General features: G+C 42.6%; 1 protein-coding gene across 2 annotated transcripts in view; it reads right to left on the reverse strand.

The window, feature by feature from the left end:
* The window catches only part of RASGEF1B (RasGEF domain family member 1B), a 155,510-nt gene that overhangs the window by 119,047 nt on the left and 16,697 nt on the right, over positions 1–19,766 (reverse strand). For both annotated transcript variants that reach the window (XM_080591481.1, XM_080591478.1), the window contains exon 3: positions 12,047–12,100. Coding sequence is in view for 1 of the 2 variants with exons in the window: in XM_080591478.1 (XP_080447604.1) it covers positions 12,047–12,100 (54 nt within the window). In the remaining variant the exon portion in view is untranslated. The remainder of the gene's footprint in view (positions 1–12,046; positions 12,101–19,766) is intronic.

Consider the following 19,766-nt stretch of genomic DNA (forward strand, 5'->3'; position numbering starts at 1 on the left):
CAGCTTTTAGTCCCCTCATTATAAAGCTGTCATTACTTTCACTAGTCTGCCAGTCACTGAACACCCTCCTAGGGCGTAAAAAACTCAGGATTCAATGGCAGCCCTTTATCATGCAGAAGTGACACCATGCAATTCCATTTCCACCTGCAATTAATTTAGAAATGTATTTGGATTTTTGAAAAAAATTGTCAGGGAATATTAATGGCATTTTACTGACTAAAAGCAGCAGCCTTATTAGTTTAAGGGCAAATCAGAAGCAAAACCTACTTTCATTCTCTTGCCAATGGAAACCACCACCTCTGTCTCAGATTCCTAGCTACTTCAGAACACCCACCTGCCTCTTATACCCATAATGCAAAGGAATGGGGATTGGTATGAAGAGAATCCTTATTTTTTCCTCTGATAATAATCCTAATGAAAACAACAAGAACATCTGACCGCATTATCTAGTTCTATACCTCTGAGTCAGAAAAGACAGCCAACAGCATGCATTTTTCCCATATCTTTGTGTTTCAGGCCTAACATGGGTCTAGTTCCTTGCCTAGGTACTAATTCAACTGCAGAGAATCAGAAATTCCCATTTACCACAACTTGCACCAGTAGCTCCTGTAGCACCAAACTCCTAACAGTACAAGCTGCTCTTCCTAGCAAGCAGCAATCCTACGCTGAGAAAACCTGCCAATAACTTTTTGTACAACAGCACCATCTGGATACTCCTACCAGAAACTAGCTTGTTATTTAACACATTTATCTTTCATGGGAGGATGCTTTGTAAGTCATCATCGTGCTAACTATTCAGCATGAATTGTGAATTAAAAAAAATCCCACAAGGCCAAATTATGAGGTAGACTTATCTACTTATTTACACTGCTTGAGCATCTGACTTAGAAAGCTAAGATAACGTGGGATCCTACCCCCATCCTACAACCTAAGGTGCTATGCCTCCTCCACTTTTCAACTCTACCACCCAATCATTCAAAGGGTTTGGTGCAAAAAGGCAGAAATCTGCTCTACAGCCATGCAGAACTGCAAACCTACTTGTTTCAGGTAGCTGCTCAAGTGCACAGCTTGACCACACTGCTAAGTGAACTCCTGTTCCTGGGCTCCCATTTGTTCTCACAAGCTGGCCTGGAGCACCTAGCAAAGGGGCAACACCACCTGAAGAATAATGCAGTAATTCCCCACACTATCAGTGTGACTGCAGCAAACAGAATTAAACCTCCGTGTGGTCAGAGGTGAGGACACCCAGCAATGTTTACTATCCATCCCTACAACATATTGCCAATTTACCTCTCTTTTTGTCACTAGCTGCCTGGGGTTCGAAGCTATCTGTACAATTCCAGTAAAGCCATTTTATTATTTTCCTGCTCTACTTAAGTTTTAAATGGATGTATTTAGACACACAATGATCATATAGAATATGCACGATAATTCATTGGAGATAGGAAAAATCTGCCAGAGATTTCACTGGATCAGGAAATTTGTTTGAATTCCTGTGCACTCCAATGGATCCCTTACATTACCACAAAAGCAGATGCAATATTTGTTTTTGCTTCACTTACCCTCTTTTTCTCTTCCAGTATACCAATAGATAACGCTGATGGGTAGCCAAGGGCTGACACAGTACAAGTGAATCAGCCCGAGCCTTAACAAAACTTTGCAGCGCTACCAGGGACCGCTATCTCCAGCTACCTTTCATGCCAGTAGCAACAGGCTACAGTGCAAGGAGAACCTGCCACCGATCAGTCTCCCCAAAGCCTGCCAGCCCAGCTTTAAGTTGCAGGGGAGAGTTGGAGAAATCAGGAGGAAGAAAGGATTGAGCAAGCCTGTGATGACAGCTTCTGTCAAGTAGTTTTAGTCTGGAGAGGTTCCCAGCATGTTTACAATATTAATCAGGTTCTTTTGAAAGAAGGTGTCCATAGTGGGAACTACGCTGTAATCAGGATGGTCAGAGCTGTGCAGACACACAGATGGGATGCCTCCAAAGCCTACTGCTTCCATAGCAGCCTAAAACCCCCCGGTTTCAGGCTGCTAACCCTGTATCAGATACCATCCACTGTGAGATCAGTGTAATCTCTTCAAATTAACATTCACGATGACACCTTGCCCACAAAAAGGGCACAACTGTGGGTAGAATGGCAGATCACAGAGAACAGGCAAAACATCACAGAGCCCATCCCTTCTAGGTCACTGGTCCAAACACACAGCAGATTACAAGGGCACAAAACATGACCATCTGCTGTGTCTCTGGCATGCTGCACAGAGTAAGCTTTGTAATCTTAAGCCAGGTCTCAGTAAACAAGTATTCACAAAGACACCGGCATTAATTATATACAATCCAGTACATGTCACAAGTGCTCAGCACTACTGCCAAGTCCCACGTTAGCAGCCACAGCTGGTGCGCCCACTGCTTCTGGTGGCCAGCTCTGCAGCTGGAGCTGAGCTTTCAGACCTACCTCAGGACCAAGGTGACCAGCACACCACAATTCTGGGTCAAAGCGCCAGTGCAGAGCAGTGAAAAAGGCGGCGTGCCAGCACATCATTCATCTCTGCCCATTGCCTGTGTACTTCTCATCTTTGAGTCAGCTATGGACAAGAAGCACAAAACAAGACCAAGAACAAGCAGCCAGGAGTCTGCCTCAAGCCCACTGCACTTTGGTAGCAGAAGGTGCTGAATGGCAGCTGAAAAAGGAAAGCTGATGCCACAAGCAAGGGAACAGGGAGCACTGCAGGCATTTTCATGTCACAAGAGGGAAGAAAGCATGGATGTCTGGAAAGCAGCGGAAGATAACACGTTTAACAAAATATTCATATTTGTGGGATGTAAACACAGGATTTGGAAGAGATGTCCCACACTGGGACCAGGCTCCAGGGATTCACCTAAGGATTAAAGCTGCTGCCTTTTTTTGAGCCTTAACCACGAAACAACAAGGTATCTCCATTCCTGCAGTGTTTCCAAAACACAAGACAATCAACAGTTTTTTTTCAGACAACAAAGCATGAAATTATGCCCAGTTTCTACAGAGTAAGAAATTGGAGAGATGCTACTCCTCTGGTGTTAAACTCTGACTCTGCAGCAAAGTCTGGCACTCCTGATAGCTATGAGCAAAATACAAGTAACAATGCATTATTAAATATGGACTGATGTTCCCATTAGAGGATCCTTTTTAGCAGGAAAAAAATATCAAATACTCTAAAATCCACACTATGGCTATGTCAGCACGCTTTCCTAGCCCCCAATGACATAAATTCACCTCACGAGTTGGAACCTGATTATTAGGTACCCCTGCAACAGGGCAAAGACCAAAAGGTTAATAGAGAACTTCAAACTGCAAGTTGATCTAAAATACATTTCTAGCTCTTATGGCCAGTGAGGGTTTGTGGTCTCTAAAAACACACAGGATTTACTACCACTCATCAGGAAAGATCATGAAAACCACCTCCATCATCAGAATACACAAAAGCATTTCTTGAAACTGGTCATTCTGCTGTGAGCATCCAGAAGTAACATACAAGTGAAGCATCCCTCATGACCAAACACAAGAAATAGACGAGAAGGAGACAGTCCCATTCTAAACTAAAATTATGGCACAACAAGTGACATATTTATACACCAGAAGCTTAATTAAGGACGAAATATAGTACAACGACAAACTACACAATTTGATCAGTATTACAAAAGAAATAACTAAGCTATTTCTCATCAGCCCTCCAAGTTAGAGGGACAGTTTTGCTCAGTTAGGGTGCACACCCAGCACCCTCCTATTTAAAAGTAATGTTCTGAATCTTAAGAGCCCTACAATAACAAACACCACTGTAATAACCATGTTTGACTTGCACAAAGGGAGACCTTCAGGAGCCGTAGCAAACTGTTCTAAGGAAAATGGCATTTACTAAGTAAGACAATTTGTCTTTGTAAAGCTTAAATAACACCATAGAGCAGGAAAACTAGTCAAGTAAAGCTAGGAAAATTCTTGCCCAAGAACCAGGAATAAAGCAAAAAAAAAAAAAAATGCAGAAGAAAACAGCCCTAGGCTCTTCCATGAAGGGTACCAGATTAAAGGGGGAACTGGAAGAAAAACTTGACAACACCTCAAGGAAAGTAGACACCCAACACTACCGCAGGCTGTATTATTAGAGCCCTTTGGAAAGAGATTGCTAAGGATGAAAATGAAGTTTAGACAATCCAGAGTACAGCACCACACTGAGCTAAGTCATCAGTACTGAGATGTCAGGTTACTGTCCAACAAGTATTCTGATACGATAAATATGAAAGCCAGGGAATTCCAACAGGATTAGGAAATCCCAACCGAGCTCCTCCTCCAAAAAAATCTTTGTGAACTACTGCTCTATCCAAGTCTTCAGTCAGTACTTCCCCTGCCTAGTCTAAGGCTTTCCACCACTCATCCACATGACAGTCATCAAAACAATCCTGAGGAAGGGGCCCAGCTTCAAGCTTTAACATCCCACAGAACTGTAGTACCAGGCTGGCCCACACTCTGCATGCCTCCCTAAGCACTACTTTCACTGCATTTTAATTACATTTGGATTTGTCCTTACTGCTTTGTCTGTGGTCCCCAGCAGAGCACCGCAATACTAACTTTTACATGGGGGCATCACAAGTCAAACACACTGCCAAACCTCAGATCTTCAAGTTTTTTGAAGTAACAGCTGAATTCCAGGCTGCTCCAGAAAACTACATTCACTATATAACCCTTCTGCTCATTAGAGACAATGCAGCAACTATAACTACTCCTCATGTTATCTTTTCAGTTTCATTTTTTTTTTTTTTAGATTGCATTTTAAGTGTGAGGGGATACAAAAATATTACTTTCCACAGTTTGGGAAATAGCACTGGAGCAAAACAAGCGTTTATTGCTAGAGGGATCCTTCAAAGTTGCTTAAAAGCTATTATATTCAAAACAATACATTTTAGCTGGTCTTAAGTTTCATCCTGATTGTGCTCTTTTTGCTGTACTCCAAGATGAATTCTGTCTAATACAAGCTCTGTCTTTTTAGTACCATCTCATTTGCAGGTCTGTGTAAACAATTACATGATAAGGCTCTAGGAGCAAGGCTCATTATTTGGTTTGTGCCCTGTTTGATCCTGAAACGCCACAGAAAAACACTTTGCAGTACCTGATTTTACAGCCATTTTGAAGCAGACTAGGACATCACTTTACAACCTGCAGCAGCATTCAGCTGGTTAAGCACTAATCCAACATTCTTTGACTATGTCTCCATGATATCGGTTTCAAATGGATCCACCTTCTGCTTTCGTGCTTTTAGAGTTGAACAGAACTTTTCTCACAGATTTAAACGGCACAGCTGAGGCATCGTCTTCAGCTTATAGATAATTTAAATCCAACACAGGAAGCGAAGCCAACAGAAGTGGATTTCCTTTATTTTGCAAAGTTTCGAGAAGGAAAGCAGCTGTGGCAACTTGCCCAACAAAGTGTTGGTACTAAATTAGGTCAGTTGATCAACATACATCACACCACTGCAGCAGCTTCATTTCTAATTGTTGTGCTTTCTTTGACTGAAAGACAATACTTAATCATCTAGTTTGTACAAGCCACTCACACACTCTGCTAGGTAGAAAATGTTGCTAAGGCAGATTCCAAAGCTCTTCTGAACAGTAAACAGAAGCAACTGAGCTGTACTGAAGGCATACAAGCTGTCTCAGATGTAAGGAAGTGTGAGCAGCTAGGTGTCCCTGTGTTTACCTAGGTAAGAAGTTCCTTCTCCCAGGAAATCCATCGCTTAGACTCTCCCTTCTGCAGAGACTCTCAGTTTCTCAGCTCAGCCCTTTTGCAGTAGTTTGTGTGCTTTGCGGGAAGTGGAATGAGTCTCAACCCTTGGAACATGCAATACCAACAGCAGACTCATAATAGAGCATTTTGAGAAATCAAAGTAAAAGCATCTGGAAAGCAATCAGGGTTTTTCCTCATGTCTCTACCTAGAACAAGCCATAAGGATGTAAGCTCAAGCTCAGAAGAAACAGAGAGAAAAACTGAAAACTTGCAACAGTTTCTTTTAAGTTTCAGACTTAAAAAAATTGAGCACTCAAGTAGGATCAAGTCCTAGCTGTGTTGATAGCCCCCCCCTCCTCTGCAAGAAGATTCACATCTCAGCCATAACATACCATGCATGCCTCCCTCAAAATACAACTGAAAACCAAGCCCTCCCCTTGGTGGGCTCATACAGGACCGGCACACAGGGCCTAAGTTTCCATTTTAAATGCTAGAGAAAGGCCTAAATGCAGAGTATAGAGGGTTAAGATTGAAACAAGAATTTCAGTTCCAAAAGGACTTTTAAGCTGTCTCAGGGAAACAACATTGACAAAGGGCAACTACTAAAGAACTGAAGCCAGGAGAACAGGAAACAAAAGGTTTCCCTTTGCATATTTCCAAAACATGCCAGGCTGAATTAAATGCTAATTACAGCCTGATGGCAGAAAACAAGCCTCTGCAGCATGTACCAGGGCTTACTAAACAGAAAGAGCCAAGGACATAACACATTGTATAACACTCCTACCATAGACTTACAAACATCTCTTGCAGCATGATTTTGCTCCAGCACTGATCATTTCCTTTAAAGTATATTGCCCGTTTTTTTTTTTTTTTTAAGGAAATCCTACAACACATGAATTGCAATAAACTCAAGTCTTCTAGAATCTACAAGACCAAAAGGACAGCTCAGAATTATAAATGGCTCTATCCTACAGGACTGCTATCACTAAAAATGCTAAGAGATTTACCACCCAAGGCAGACAATCCTCAGAAACATGTAATTCTCATATTAATGTCTTAGCACTAATGCCTGACAATTTTTGCATTTATTACTCAAGTCAAAGAGGGTCCTTTTTATTAAGCTGTTTTATATTGTCATCACAAACATCCACAGAAAAACAAACTATACGAAGTCCCAAAATATATTACATACTAGGAAAACACACCTGCTTCAAGGCTATGGGATAGGACAGAGATGATATTTCCTGGCTCCTCTGGTAAAAAAATAAATAAATAAATTATCCGTAGTCAAATTATGACGCCAAATTTCACTGGTCATCTCAGTAGCAGAAGTTAGCCTTACTAGTGTTACTGAAACTAAAGATCACAAGTCCTAAGTAGCTAGAGTAAGAAGAGGAACAGTGGTAACAGGTTTCTGGAAACAGTTGATACCCTGTCCATCCTTCTTGCTCTCCAGGAAATAAATGCAGAGAAGGGGGAAGATACATATGGCCTATAACTGTGACAGGACCAGTTACTGACAGCTGAGCTTTATAATGCAGTCCAAGTGCTGTTTCCTAAAAAATATACAGGGAGAAAACAGGGACAGAAAACATCTTCACTCCTGCTGACTTTGGAAACTCAAGTCAATGGGGGCTGACTAAGAACTGCAGCATTCAGACCCCATGCTGTGCATCCCCCAGCAGAAGGCTCAGCTGCTGGATATTATGATCCTCATTACAATGCAATTCATCACAGTCAGCAAATAATCCTCTGGGGTTCTGTTTGCCAAACCACCCAGCACTAAGATGAACTCCTATTCTGCAAGGTTCATCGACACGTAAGCAATCATGACATTAAATACTGGTATAAGGAACACAAGAAGGGCTTGTCAGGGAAGGCAAAACACTTCAATATCTCAGCAGTCCACACAAATCAGTGCATTCTGGCTAGCATCCCCAGCAAACCTGAGCATGCTGTTGTTGCAGCTGTATAAGTTATCTGTCAACAGGGAGATGGAGACAGACAAAATCCATGAGTTTTTCTCCTTTACCCCTTCCATGGAGTTATGTTGTAGCAAACATGTTGACACAACGTAAAGACGTGAACTTTTACTTACTATTTTGAGTACAAAAATGCAGCATCATACCTATTCTTACTTATCCCATGTCCAGTTCTTCCTGTCTTCGTTCTCAAACTTACTTGTGTTTCCCAATCACCAACAGGAATCCTCAGCTTGAAAATCATCTATTGATCTCACCCCCACTCCTCTCATAGAATCATAGAAACACAAGATTGGAAAGGACCTACAGGAATCTCACCCAACTTGGTGTCTTCTGCAAACTTACCAAGGGTACCCTCAATCCCCTCATCTAGGTCATCAATAAAGATCCTAAACAAGATAGGCCCCAGTACCAACCCCTGGGGGACAGCACTTGTAACGGGATGCCAGCTGGACTTAACTCCCTTAACCACTACCTGCTGGGCATGGCCCTCCAGCCAGTTCTTTTTCCAGAGCAGAATATACCTGTGCAGGCCACAGGCAGCCAGTTTCCCCAGGTATCTGAGCACAAGAAGGAATTTCTTGAAGAGATGAAGGATTGTGAAAGGATTGTTAATAATGTACTTGGAATGCATTACCAAGTTTTATTTAGCAAGTACATGACTAAAATGCATGAAATGTGTATGTCCCTTCATAAAATAAATGACTTTATACTAGCTCACCTATTTTCCTGTGTTTTTCACTCCACAGTTGCTTCTTGAAATAGAGCTGTGGTTGGAAACAAAGCCTGGAAAACTGTCACCTGTTACTGCTAAGGGTAATCTGAAGAGTGTCTACTCACTGAGTGATGCCCTGGGCTTCTTCAGGCTCAAGATGCACACAAATTTACCTCTCAACTCAAACTTGCTTTCAAGCCTCTGAAAAAAGCACTTGGTGACTTGTGTCCTTTTTAAGGTTCTTTTTCCTGTGAGGGGAGAAGGGGCAAATAAGTTGCTTGATACCATGGACAAGTCTTGTTTCTGCATCCTGTTGATCTACCTGCCCAGTGTACGTCCTCAGAACATTTCTTAGGCCCCTCTGTACTAACAAAGAGCTTCATAATACAGTGTTTCTGTGAAGCTCCATTTTCCTTCGGAGAAAAATTCACACCTACATTTGGGTTACTCTTCTCATTCCTTTCCCGTTACATCTTTTTTACCTCTGCTTCTCCATTTCACTCTGATCAAACACGCTATTTCAATGTCTGCCTTTGGTTGCTTCTGTCATCAAACATACCTTGGCTAAATAGTTTTTGTCAAACGTCTTTCAGTAGAGAATCATGTTCAGACACAAGCAATGATGTGGTACAGTTAATACTGGAGCTTTTTGGAGAGACTGTGGCCTTATCAACAGTGCCACCTACCTGCTAATAAGCATAGTGTTAACATGATCCCAAACCACACTGCACTGGGCAGGACTTGCTTTCTGTTCTGAATAACACTAAGCCCTTTGCTCCCACATGCTGCAATTGAACACACTAGATCTTCCTTCACAATGTGATCCGCAACCAGTCATTAGACTATTGGACATTAGTCTTGAACCATAACATTAGCCGTTCCAAGTTCTTTCACACACTTCTAAGGCAGCCAACTCAATATTGCAACATGAAATAAAAGCCCTCGGTAATGCAGAATTAAATTGATGCCTTCCTGTAGAAAATAAAGACAGTTTTCTCATTGCTTTGGTTGAAAAAAAGTCAAGTGCACCTAGAAGACAAAAACGTGAAAATCAACCCACACAAATCCAAGTAATCCAGAAACTGCAATTTCTCAAAGTCGCTAATTAGGAAGAAGTTCAGAAGAGTAAGCCTGATGCATCAAATATAAATATTGAAAAAGCAATATGAACTCTGTTACATGTGCAAGAACTACCAAGGCCATGTTCTACAAAGGTACTGGAAAGCAGAGACAAAACCAGCAACAGCCTCGAGCTGACAGAGGCACTAAAAAACCTGCCTGTGGTTGTCAGTCTGCACAAAAGGCTGCAGAGAACAGTCAGACTCTGTAGCATAGAAGGGTTATCTATATTCGTAGTTTACTAGGTTTCCTATTTGATGTATTTATAAAGAAGGAATGCATTTAGATCCTTTCCTTGCAAACAAACAAACAAAAATCCTCCGAAGCCACAATTATTGACTCAAGCAAGATGATGGCCAAGAACAATCCTTATATGAAACTCTCCTTATATGGAACTCTCCCCCAGATATTTAAGTATGTAGACCAATGGCACAGAAGCTTCTTACAGTCCTGTGACATCAATCATGTCTACATCACATAAAAGGACAAGCTGTTGGAACTCCTTTCCTCTTTTTTTTCCCCCTCTTATAATTATCTCCCCTCTACATACATTACCTCTAATTACCTCTACATACATTTAAAAGATTCAGCCTGAAGTCTTTCAGAAATACAAATCCAAGCAGTTTTCCCTGCAATTGGCATTACATTAAGTTAAGCCTTACGTCAAGTCAAAGATCAAGCTAGCCCATTTAAGATTAAAAAAAAAAGGCCCAGAAGCAATACAGGATTGTTTCCATAGGGTGCTAAGCCACAGCACAGCAACCCTTTTTACTGAAACTGGATACAGGCTCACAATGGCTAGGGTGATTCAAAACAAAATTTTTTTCTCAGATGAATTCTATTCCAAATCCCTAATCCATAATGGTTCCTTCTACCCTTTTTAACTTTCACAGTATCACAGTATCACAGATTTCTAGGTTGGAAGAGACCTCAAGATCATCGAGTCCAACCTCCGACCTAACACTAAGTACTCCACTAAACCATATCGCTAAGCTCTACATCTAAACGTCTTTTAAAGACCTCTAGGGATGGTGACTCCACCACCTCCCTGGGCAGCCCGTTCCAATGCTTAATAACCCTTTCGGTAAAGAAGTACTTCCTAACATCCAACCTAAAACTCCCCTGTCGCAACTTTCGCCCATTCCCCCTCGTCCTGTCACCAGGCACGTGGGAGAACAGACCAACCCCCACCTCTCTACAGCCTCCTTTAAGGTACCTGTAGAGAGCGATAAGGTCGCCCCTGAGCCTCCTCTTCTCCAGGCTGAACAAGCCCAGCTCCCTCAGCCGCTCCTCGTAAGACTTGTTCTCCAGACCCCTCACCAGCTTGGTCGCCCTTCTCTGGACTCGCTCGAGCACATCCATGTCCTTCCTGTAGCAAGGGGCCCAAAACTGAACACAGTACTCAAGGTGCGGCCTCACCAGAGCAGAGTACAGGGGCACAACCACTTCCCTAGACCTGCTGGCCACACTGCTTCTTATACAGGCCAGGATGCTGTTGGCCTTCTTGGCCACCTGAGCACACTGCTGGCTCATATTCAGCCGACTATCAACCAATACTCCCAGGTCCTTCTCGGCCAGGCAGCTTTCCAGCCACTCATCTCCCAGCCTGTAGCTCTGCTTGGGGTTGTTGCGCCCCAGGTGCAGGACCCGGCACTTGGCCTTGTTGAACTTCATACAGTTGGCCTCAGCCCATCGGTCCAGCCTATCCAGATCCTCCTGCAGAGCCTTCCTGCCCTTGAGCAGATCGACACACACACTTAGCTTGGTGTCATCTGCAAACTTACTGAGGGTGCACTGGACGCCCTCATCCAGATCATCGATAAAGATATTAAAGAGGACCGGCCCCAGTACCGAGCCCTGGGGGACACCACTAGTGACCAGCCTCCAACCAGATTTGACTCCATTCACCACAACTCTCTGGGCCCGGCTATCCAGCCAGTTTCTAACCCAGCGAAGCGTACGCCAGTCCAAGCCCCGAGCAGCCAGTTTCTTGAGGAGAATGTTGTGGGGAACGGTGTCAAAAGCCTTAATGAGGTCTAGGTAAACCACATCCACAGCCTTTCCCTCATCCACCAAGCGCGTCACTTTGTCATAGAAGGAGATCAGGTTCGTCAAGCAAGGTTCGTTCCTTCTACCCTTTTTAACTTTCCATCCCTCCTGATGTGTATTAAAAGCCATATATTAAAAGTTCAAGTAAAAGTAACATTAAGCTATCTGAACAGCTTGGCAGCAACATTTCCCACAATCACCTGTGCTCAAAGTCAGAACAGGAAGCAACATGCCAAAAACTTTACCCCAGAAACTGAAGGCAAAATAAAAGGGCATTCGTCTCTGTTTCAATCACAGGTTATCAAGTTCCCTGCTGCATTACACCACTTACTTGCAGAGGCTGCTTGGTCTTAGGAGCACCCAGGCACGTAGTTGCCACCGTTTTCTTAATATATTAAAAAGACGTGCACAATGGAAGGTTAGCTTACCTGTTTGTGGGCAGTTAAGGACTTCTCCTTGGCCAATGTACTGAAAAGCACAGTCTGAAAAATAAAGGACATAAGATCCGTTAATCTGGACGACTATTCTCGTATTTTCTGGGGGATTAAAAAACACCTTTCTTTTAACAAAACGGCTCTAAACGTTAAAACAAATCACTATTGTACAGTAAAACAGTTTGCCTCGGTATCAAGACGTGCATGCTGCCCTTAGGTTCTTCTAGTCCTTCGGCTAGGTGACATGGAATAAAAAAGTTTCTCTAGTGTTAAGTTGTGCAACGTGTGCTGTAATGTATACAGTTGTTTTACATGCTACAATATCCTGGGCTTGAAGTTCTGTTAAAGAGCATACTCAAAGTTCCAGTAGGAGTTAACCACAAGTAGGAAGACCCAATGGAACCCTAAATAGTCCATTTTTTTTTCCACAGTAATCACAGTATCTATGCACAAAAGCACTTTAAGTTCAGTCCAGCAAAAATTTTACAAATCAAATGTAAATTCTGTCCCTTGCACAGCTCTCTGCAATGGTCAGTTTCAGCTGTTCTGGTAAGTTTTCCCTCCTACTGTAACAGACAAGGCATTCCTGGAGGGGTGTCAGGCTCAAAAAGACACTCCTAAGTGAGGGGTCAATCAGAAAACACCCGTGCTCTATGCGCCATCCTCCACCCACTTGCAGAAGGGCCATTAACTTTCAACAAACCATCGATACTTGGCAAGAAATTCATGTTCACGTACCAGGACCTCATTTTATCTCCTTGTCACTATGAATCACTTCTGCACAGCACAGCAAGAAGCACTTGGGCATCTAAGCACATGATGCACAGTATTCCCGAAGTACTAACAACAACCGTAACCTGGTGCCCACCAACATGGGCTTGTGCACAGCAATGCTTTCAAGTAACATCCTCATCTTCTAAATGGAACGTTACATCAAGAATGAGCACTGACCTGCTAGAAATACATTAGTTCTTTTCCTTCATCAAGCCCTATTCGAGTCTCTAATCAGTTTTATTTCCAGAACAAATGGTACCAACACCAACCCAGCAATAAAATATACAGAAATAATCTAAAATACTAACCCATATGTAGCTGATGATTTATGTTTTCCTGTGCCCCAGTGAAGAACTGTTAACTGTGCCAGCAGGATCAACCCTCCAGTCTAATGACCATCATCTGCATCCTATTTAGATAATGAAGGTTTGCAGCACAATTAAGGGAAAAGCTGTTGGGATAAAATGCAAAACAGGGCAAAGAAAACTACTTATCCTCATTTAATGCAACGTGTGTCTAATAGCTCACCCAATAAAGGCATAATATTTGCCAGTGAGATGACCTAAAAACTTAGGAGTTCAAGGCAAAATTAGGCTCTTAAACTGGAATCAGTTGATACGTTTTTTTTTCTTAAACATGTTCAGCATTTCAACTCTAGGCAAGCATTTCCTCAAAAAGGCTGGAGAAATGAGCACTAAACACTTTCAGCCTACTGTATGCCTGAAGGCTGCTCAGCATATTAGTCAAGCATGGAAGGTAACAATCCTCAGTGCTTGTTCACAGTAGTTTCACCCATGTTGACGGGAACTGGGGCCTTGAGAGATTTACTGCCACTGAAGCTGAATCCCCTGTGTGACCCAGCATACAGCATGAAGCAGAGATGTTCTGTTACAAAGCACCTGAAGCTAGACAACTCAGACTTTGTTTAACTGAAATTCACACATGTGATCCAAAACATTTTCAGATAAACATTAAGAAGCCAACGGAAAAATAACAAACGTTTATAAAAATAGGTTCCAAAACTTAGAACAAGTTTTTTGGGTAAGAAAAACATTAGGTTTCATAATTACTGGGGTTTCTTCTACTGAAATGCACAGGAGCAGAAAAATACAAACTTCGGTCTGTTAAGTGACAGGGTTAGAGCCCTACGGACTGTATCCAGCCTCAGAGGAAGCCCTGAAGGTTTCCTCTGAAAATACTCTTAGCAAGACTAAGTACTCTTAGCAAGACAAGTCAAAGGGGAGGGAATAATTTCACATGGAAGTCCAATTACATATACTGAACAAATTAGTGACCTTTTAAATCTTTTACTTGTTAATAAGAGTTTAAAAGGAAAAGTAGTTCAACAAGTCTTCTCTTCCATTGCTTCTCATCTTAAAAATCAAAACTCTTTTACCCTCCAGAGTAACTGCAATATATCAGACAACTGGGCTTACTCTTGTAAAAACAAGATCTAGCACTACACAAGTAACTACAGGGTCAAGCATGGCTATGCAGTTGAAATACATTTTTGCAGCCTAAATGCCACCTCATTCTCCACAATACACACTGTCCCAGTGACATCCTTCCAGCACAGCCACACCTTCACTTAACCTGAATTTCCTCAGCCTTGGACTTAACCTCTTATCTGAAGAAAGACTCCTTACCTTCCAAAACTGCAGGACTGCTTCCCTGCTGCTGTTAGTCAACCATCAACCGGAAAGCTTCTACGACTAGACAAAATGTCATCACAACCAGGACTAGGTTTTATTTAAGAAACTAGCCTACCAGCTAAGAATCAGCCCCTCCCTGATTCCAGCTGTTCATGTCAGGAAAGGATTCTCTAGCACGTCATAGCACAATCAGCCCTCACACACAGGTATGAGCAACAAGACTGAGTACCACAAAAATGCCTGAAGTCACAGATTCCCAAGAGCCTATGGTTTCCCCATTTATAACATCCCCGCATCCACACCAATTTCTTAAGGAAAGCAGGCAGGTGGCTCAGGTCATGAGAAATCACAGGTGTGCTACCCTTGAGATTTGGAAAAGAAATTTATGATTAACTCAAGCAAAATGTTTCAGTGGATCGATATAAGCATCCTATAATGCCCTTCAGCTGCCACTTGCAAAACCAACCCAATTCTACCCACCAGAAAGCCATCTTCAGTGTTTGAGCATACTCAGTTAAGAACCTCTCAAAGGGCTCAAAGACATTCAGATGTTAGGCTGTCATCTGCTAGGGAAAACATCTGAAGGTGACAGGAGCTGCAGGTCTTGGCACTTTCAGAATCAGCCCCTTTTGTGTAGCCACCTGTCCTCATTGCACATAGAAAGTCATGTTCAAGTTCTTCCACACTACATTTTCAGTTTTATTGCATCAGTTAGATTACATTCGGCAACAGTAGTAATTATACAGTAGTCTTTGTAGTGAGTTTTTCTTCTCTGAACTCACATTATCCGTTCCCTCTCCCACTAATAGCTCCTCTGCTCTGCCTGAGGTTTAGCGTGGGCTACTGGAATATGTGAGGTAGCCTCAGAACCTGTTTTAACTAGCAACTTGAACACATGCAGGGTGTTTATGACCCAAGTCATACACAAGAAAAAGCAATCGCACCACACTATCCTGTTAGTTACAGCAATAAAAGCAGCTAATTAGCATTAACTCATTTAGTCACCAAGAATAATCTCAGAGACTTGGGTTCAGTTTTCAGCTCCTAGGAAGAACCCAAATTCGATATTTATACACTTCCTCACACAACAAGAAAGCAGAGGCCCTCATTAAAGCATTTTGCTTGGATTAAAAACCACCTTAGCCTTATCTCTGCTACCCATTTCTGTATGAGTAGAAAAACCAATTTCATTTCATCTCAACCTCCCAGCATTTTTACCCTTTATCTGTATCTGTTTTTCCCAATGTACTACAGTAAAAGAAACTGGCACTGCACTGAACCTAACATAATGGGTTTTTAAGCCCAAGACAATTACTGCTGCTGCAGCTACAGCTACCTAGAAATTCAGCCAAACAACTTGAACTACCCTGTTAACAAACAGATGAATGTTCCTGCCACATTAAAAGGTTTCAACACATGACTCACAAGGCAAGGTTAACAAATGAATTATTTCCTAAGACATGCTTCAAGTGCAGAACAGTAATTGCATGAAAACAGCTACACACTATGTATGAAGTGGTAAAATTGCTCATAAGTCACAACAAGACATTAACACCTGAGAACATGAAGACAGGAAAATCTCTTCATTGGCCGCATAGCTCGTCACAACCAGTTGGGTTGTTTAACTGTACAGCAAGGTTTTACTCAGAGGCATATGTCAAGCTCACAGATCAGTTCTCATTCTGTACTGCATTTCCAGAGGTAACAATTAAGAAAAATATAAGTAGGGAGAAAGGAACAGGAAGTACCCTGTAACCATGGGGGGGGGGGGGGGGGGCGGGCCGGGGGGAAAGCACGTGAATTCAAAGTGTAATTTTTAGGGCTAAAATTCCAGGAAAAAAAAAGCAGAGCTTTATCCTTTATTGCCAGTTTAATGAGGCTTTCACCCTGTTGCGTAGAACAAATTATCATGATAGAAGTACTGAATTAAGATTTTCACTGCGATAATTTTCACTTCCAATAGCATCAGTACTTTAAACCATAATGGACCTCCCCCCCCCCCATACTGAAATATAAAAAGGACCCAAAAATGGACAGGAAATTATCTCAGCTGTGAGCAGCTCAGTGATAACTGCTAGTGTAATCACTTTTTTCAGTTTACCTGACTTCAAAGTTTTTTTCCGGTAGATTTTCACCTGTCTCTTTAACCCTCATCCTTTCTTCTTCATCTGTTAATCCTCTGCGGCCAGTAGGTTCAGAAGCCTACCAGCCTACACTCATTGCCAACAGACTGCATTAAAAGCATAATAGCAGCTGATGAAGTGAACACAAGGGGCAAGTTCAGAGATGCAGAGAGTCATTACCATAATCACCAGCTATTACACATCTTTTAAACCAAAGCAGAATAGTAATGATTGCCTCAAGTAACTATCTGATGGGTTCTTAAAAGCTAAGCTCTGATGCTGGTGAAACAGCCCTCATTTGCTACCAGAGCTGCTGTGACAGCTTGACAAGAAATCAATAGCTACACTGCCCACTGGAAAAAAGAGGAAAACCTGACAAATTTGTCCCAAAGCTACGGCACTGATGGATAGATCCTCCCGCTACTTAATCCCACCTGCTACAAAACACCATTTCTGTTTCAAGACCCCCACAGGCCTTCTCCATCAAAGCCTAAGGACAGGGGACACTTCAGCGCTGCAGCTGACAACTCCTCTCCGTCCACCACCAGTGGCAGCAGTAGACATCACACGCAGGGTCTAAGCATAAGCTGCTCCAGGAGCACCAGCGTGATCCCCCAGGTTTCTTCAAAGGCTACATCCAAATAACGCTCAGGAAACAGGCTGGCAATAAAGAGTGGTTGCTTTTGATGCATTCACCAGGAGATGCAAAATAAGGTGGCTTGCAGCAAACCTATTCACTGAAGAATACCTTATTAGAGCTTGCAAATTAAGTAAGATCCAGCTCATTAGAACAATTACAGCTTTCATCAGAACACTTATCCTTTTCAGGAAGCAGTTCACTTAATTGGAGACACAGACAGATAAACATATTTAAGGGAAACCATTTAAATACTACCAAAATGCTCACGTAGGCAGATTTCAAGGAGGCCTGTCTGAACCAAGCACACGTCTAAAGCAGTCTGAAAGGAGTCTCACCCCTTAATTGACAGTATATGCAATACTTAACTTTAAGCAACAGAATTGAATTGGGCTTTCCATCAACACTAGCAAAGTGTCCTTTGCTTGGAAAAAAAGCCTTACTTCTGGCCAAGCAGTGTTGATACGGATTTAGAGGAATAGTTTTTACCTAGGAGTAGAGGGCACAGCCCTGAAGGCTAAAAGGCTTTTACAAGTTCAAGCATAGCTGGTACCTCCTTTCCCTACAGGATCTTGTGTTTAGACTGCACAGGAAACACACAAGACACCTGCCAACCTCTCACAAGGAAAGGAGGCTGATCTGTAACAAAATCTGTGAGAAAACCTAAGTGATATTTATAGTCTAACTCAAGTTTAGTGACCTCGCCTAAGCATTGTAACCTGTTCAAACCTGTACAGTATTCCAAGTTTTAGTCTTTCCAGAACCAAAAGTATAGGGACAGTTTTTCTGAAGATGCAACTCACCTCCAGTGCTTTCCCCATCTTTAAAGATCACATACTCCCACTTGTTAACTCGCCTAGAGAAAGTCAGTTCAGTCACTTGAAATATGCTAATAACAACACTAAAAAAAAATCTGTTCAACTTTGTGCAGAAAACAACCTAGGAAACAAGTGTATTTACTGGACAGACCACATAACACACTTAAGTTTAGCATAAAAATTTATTCCTAATTATGACATAGCTCTGTAGGGTCCATTACACAATATTCATGTTTCCCCTACAGTAGTAACAGCTAGGTAAAGCAAGCACACACGACTGACAGGAGCAATTCCAGCACCGAGCAAGCGAGGCCAGCCCAAGGCACACTGGTGAACGCAACTTCCTAATGATGGGATTTGCAGCACTTAAGATCCTTCAGCCTTGCATGCTATCATACTCCACAGAGAATGTTAACCACGTTATTTCAAGACAGATAACCATGTTACTTCTCATGCATGGCAGCCAGACAGCCAACCATGCATGCAATTCCACTGACAGATGCACACAGCCTCCTAGCTCCTCTCTCAGAGACCCAGTTCCCACAGCACAGCCCAAGGGGAAGAAACGCTGAGGGGCATGTCATCTAGAGAACAGAGCACACCTTCCAGAGTTGGTACACATCACTGTTTCCATTAGAACAATCAGTGAGCTTTACTAATTCTATATGTGCTTGCTTGCAGACACTTAGCCAGTCATAATTACATAGGCATAATGAAAGCAGACCCCTAGAGGCCACATTACCTGTCATCCCGCCAGCCATCTCTACACACAGATTTGTATGCTCCTTTTATCATTAAAGGATAGTGGAAGCACATGGGGAAGAGCAGCTGTGGTGACAAAGTCATCTCAGTAAGTTTTGACTGATGTCATTTTTCTACAATTTAAAGAACAAACTAAAGAGGACAAGGATTTTAGCTTCTGCTATCAAGTCAAGTCTGTCAGAAGGCAGCTTAGTTTTCCAGCTGGAAAGCTTAATGCCCTGCCACACAGATACGTGAGGCAACTGCTGTGCTGGTGCTGCACCTCAGGTAAGCCTGCCAATGCTTGGCAGTGAACTTACCCGTCCAGCGATGTGAGAGCCTCTCCAGCACTGGTCAGGCCCGAGTACCTGCTTGGCACAAAGATGAACATCCTTGCTAGCCCAGGTAGATAACAAGCACAGTTTGTATTCTGCCACTAGTTTCATCAGCCAGAAGCTTATTTCTTGAAGGCTTTGGCTTCTCTTCCTGGTTCAAGCTAACTAAGCTGCTTCCCATACCCTTTGCTGTTACCTCAAGCCCCCCTCCACTCTCCTGCACTCAGCCTCCATCCTCTACATGCAGGTGTTCCTTCTCTCACAACAGGAGAAAATATCACTCCAGGGTCATGTTTCTCCCCTAAGCAGGATATGAGCACACACACGTGTGAACATTCCTTTTCTCACAACAAAATGTCTCATCACGTTTCTGTCCTACACTTCCAACTGGAGTTAAGATCTACTTGGCCTAACACTACCCACTGCTATTAGCAGTAGACCAAAGAAGAAATGTAAGCCAGTTGTGCAGGCACTACCAATCTCACTGGTGAGCTGGCATCACTTGATAAAATGGCTAATGCTGCACTAATGCAAAGGAAAAAAGGCAAAAGGTTACCAACTTCTCTGCCTTGTCAAGCTTACTTCCCCACAGCCTTTTCAACCAAGCCCTGCAGGCATGCTAGCGTTATAAGCA

Source organism: Anser brachyrhynchus (genome assembly GCF_964034855.1).
Source record: "Anser brachyrhynchus genome assembly, chromosome: 4".
Lineage (NCBI taxonomy): Eukaryota > Metazoa > Chordata > Aves > Anseriformes > Anatidae > Anser > Anser brachyrhynchus.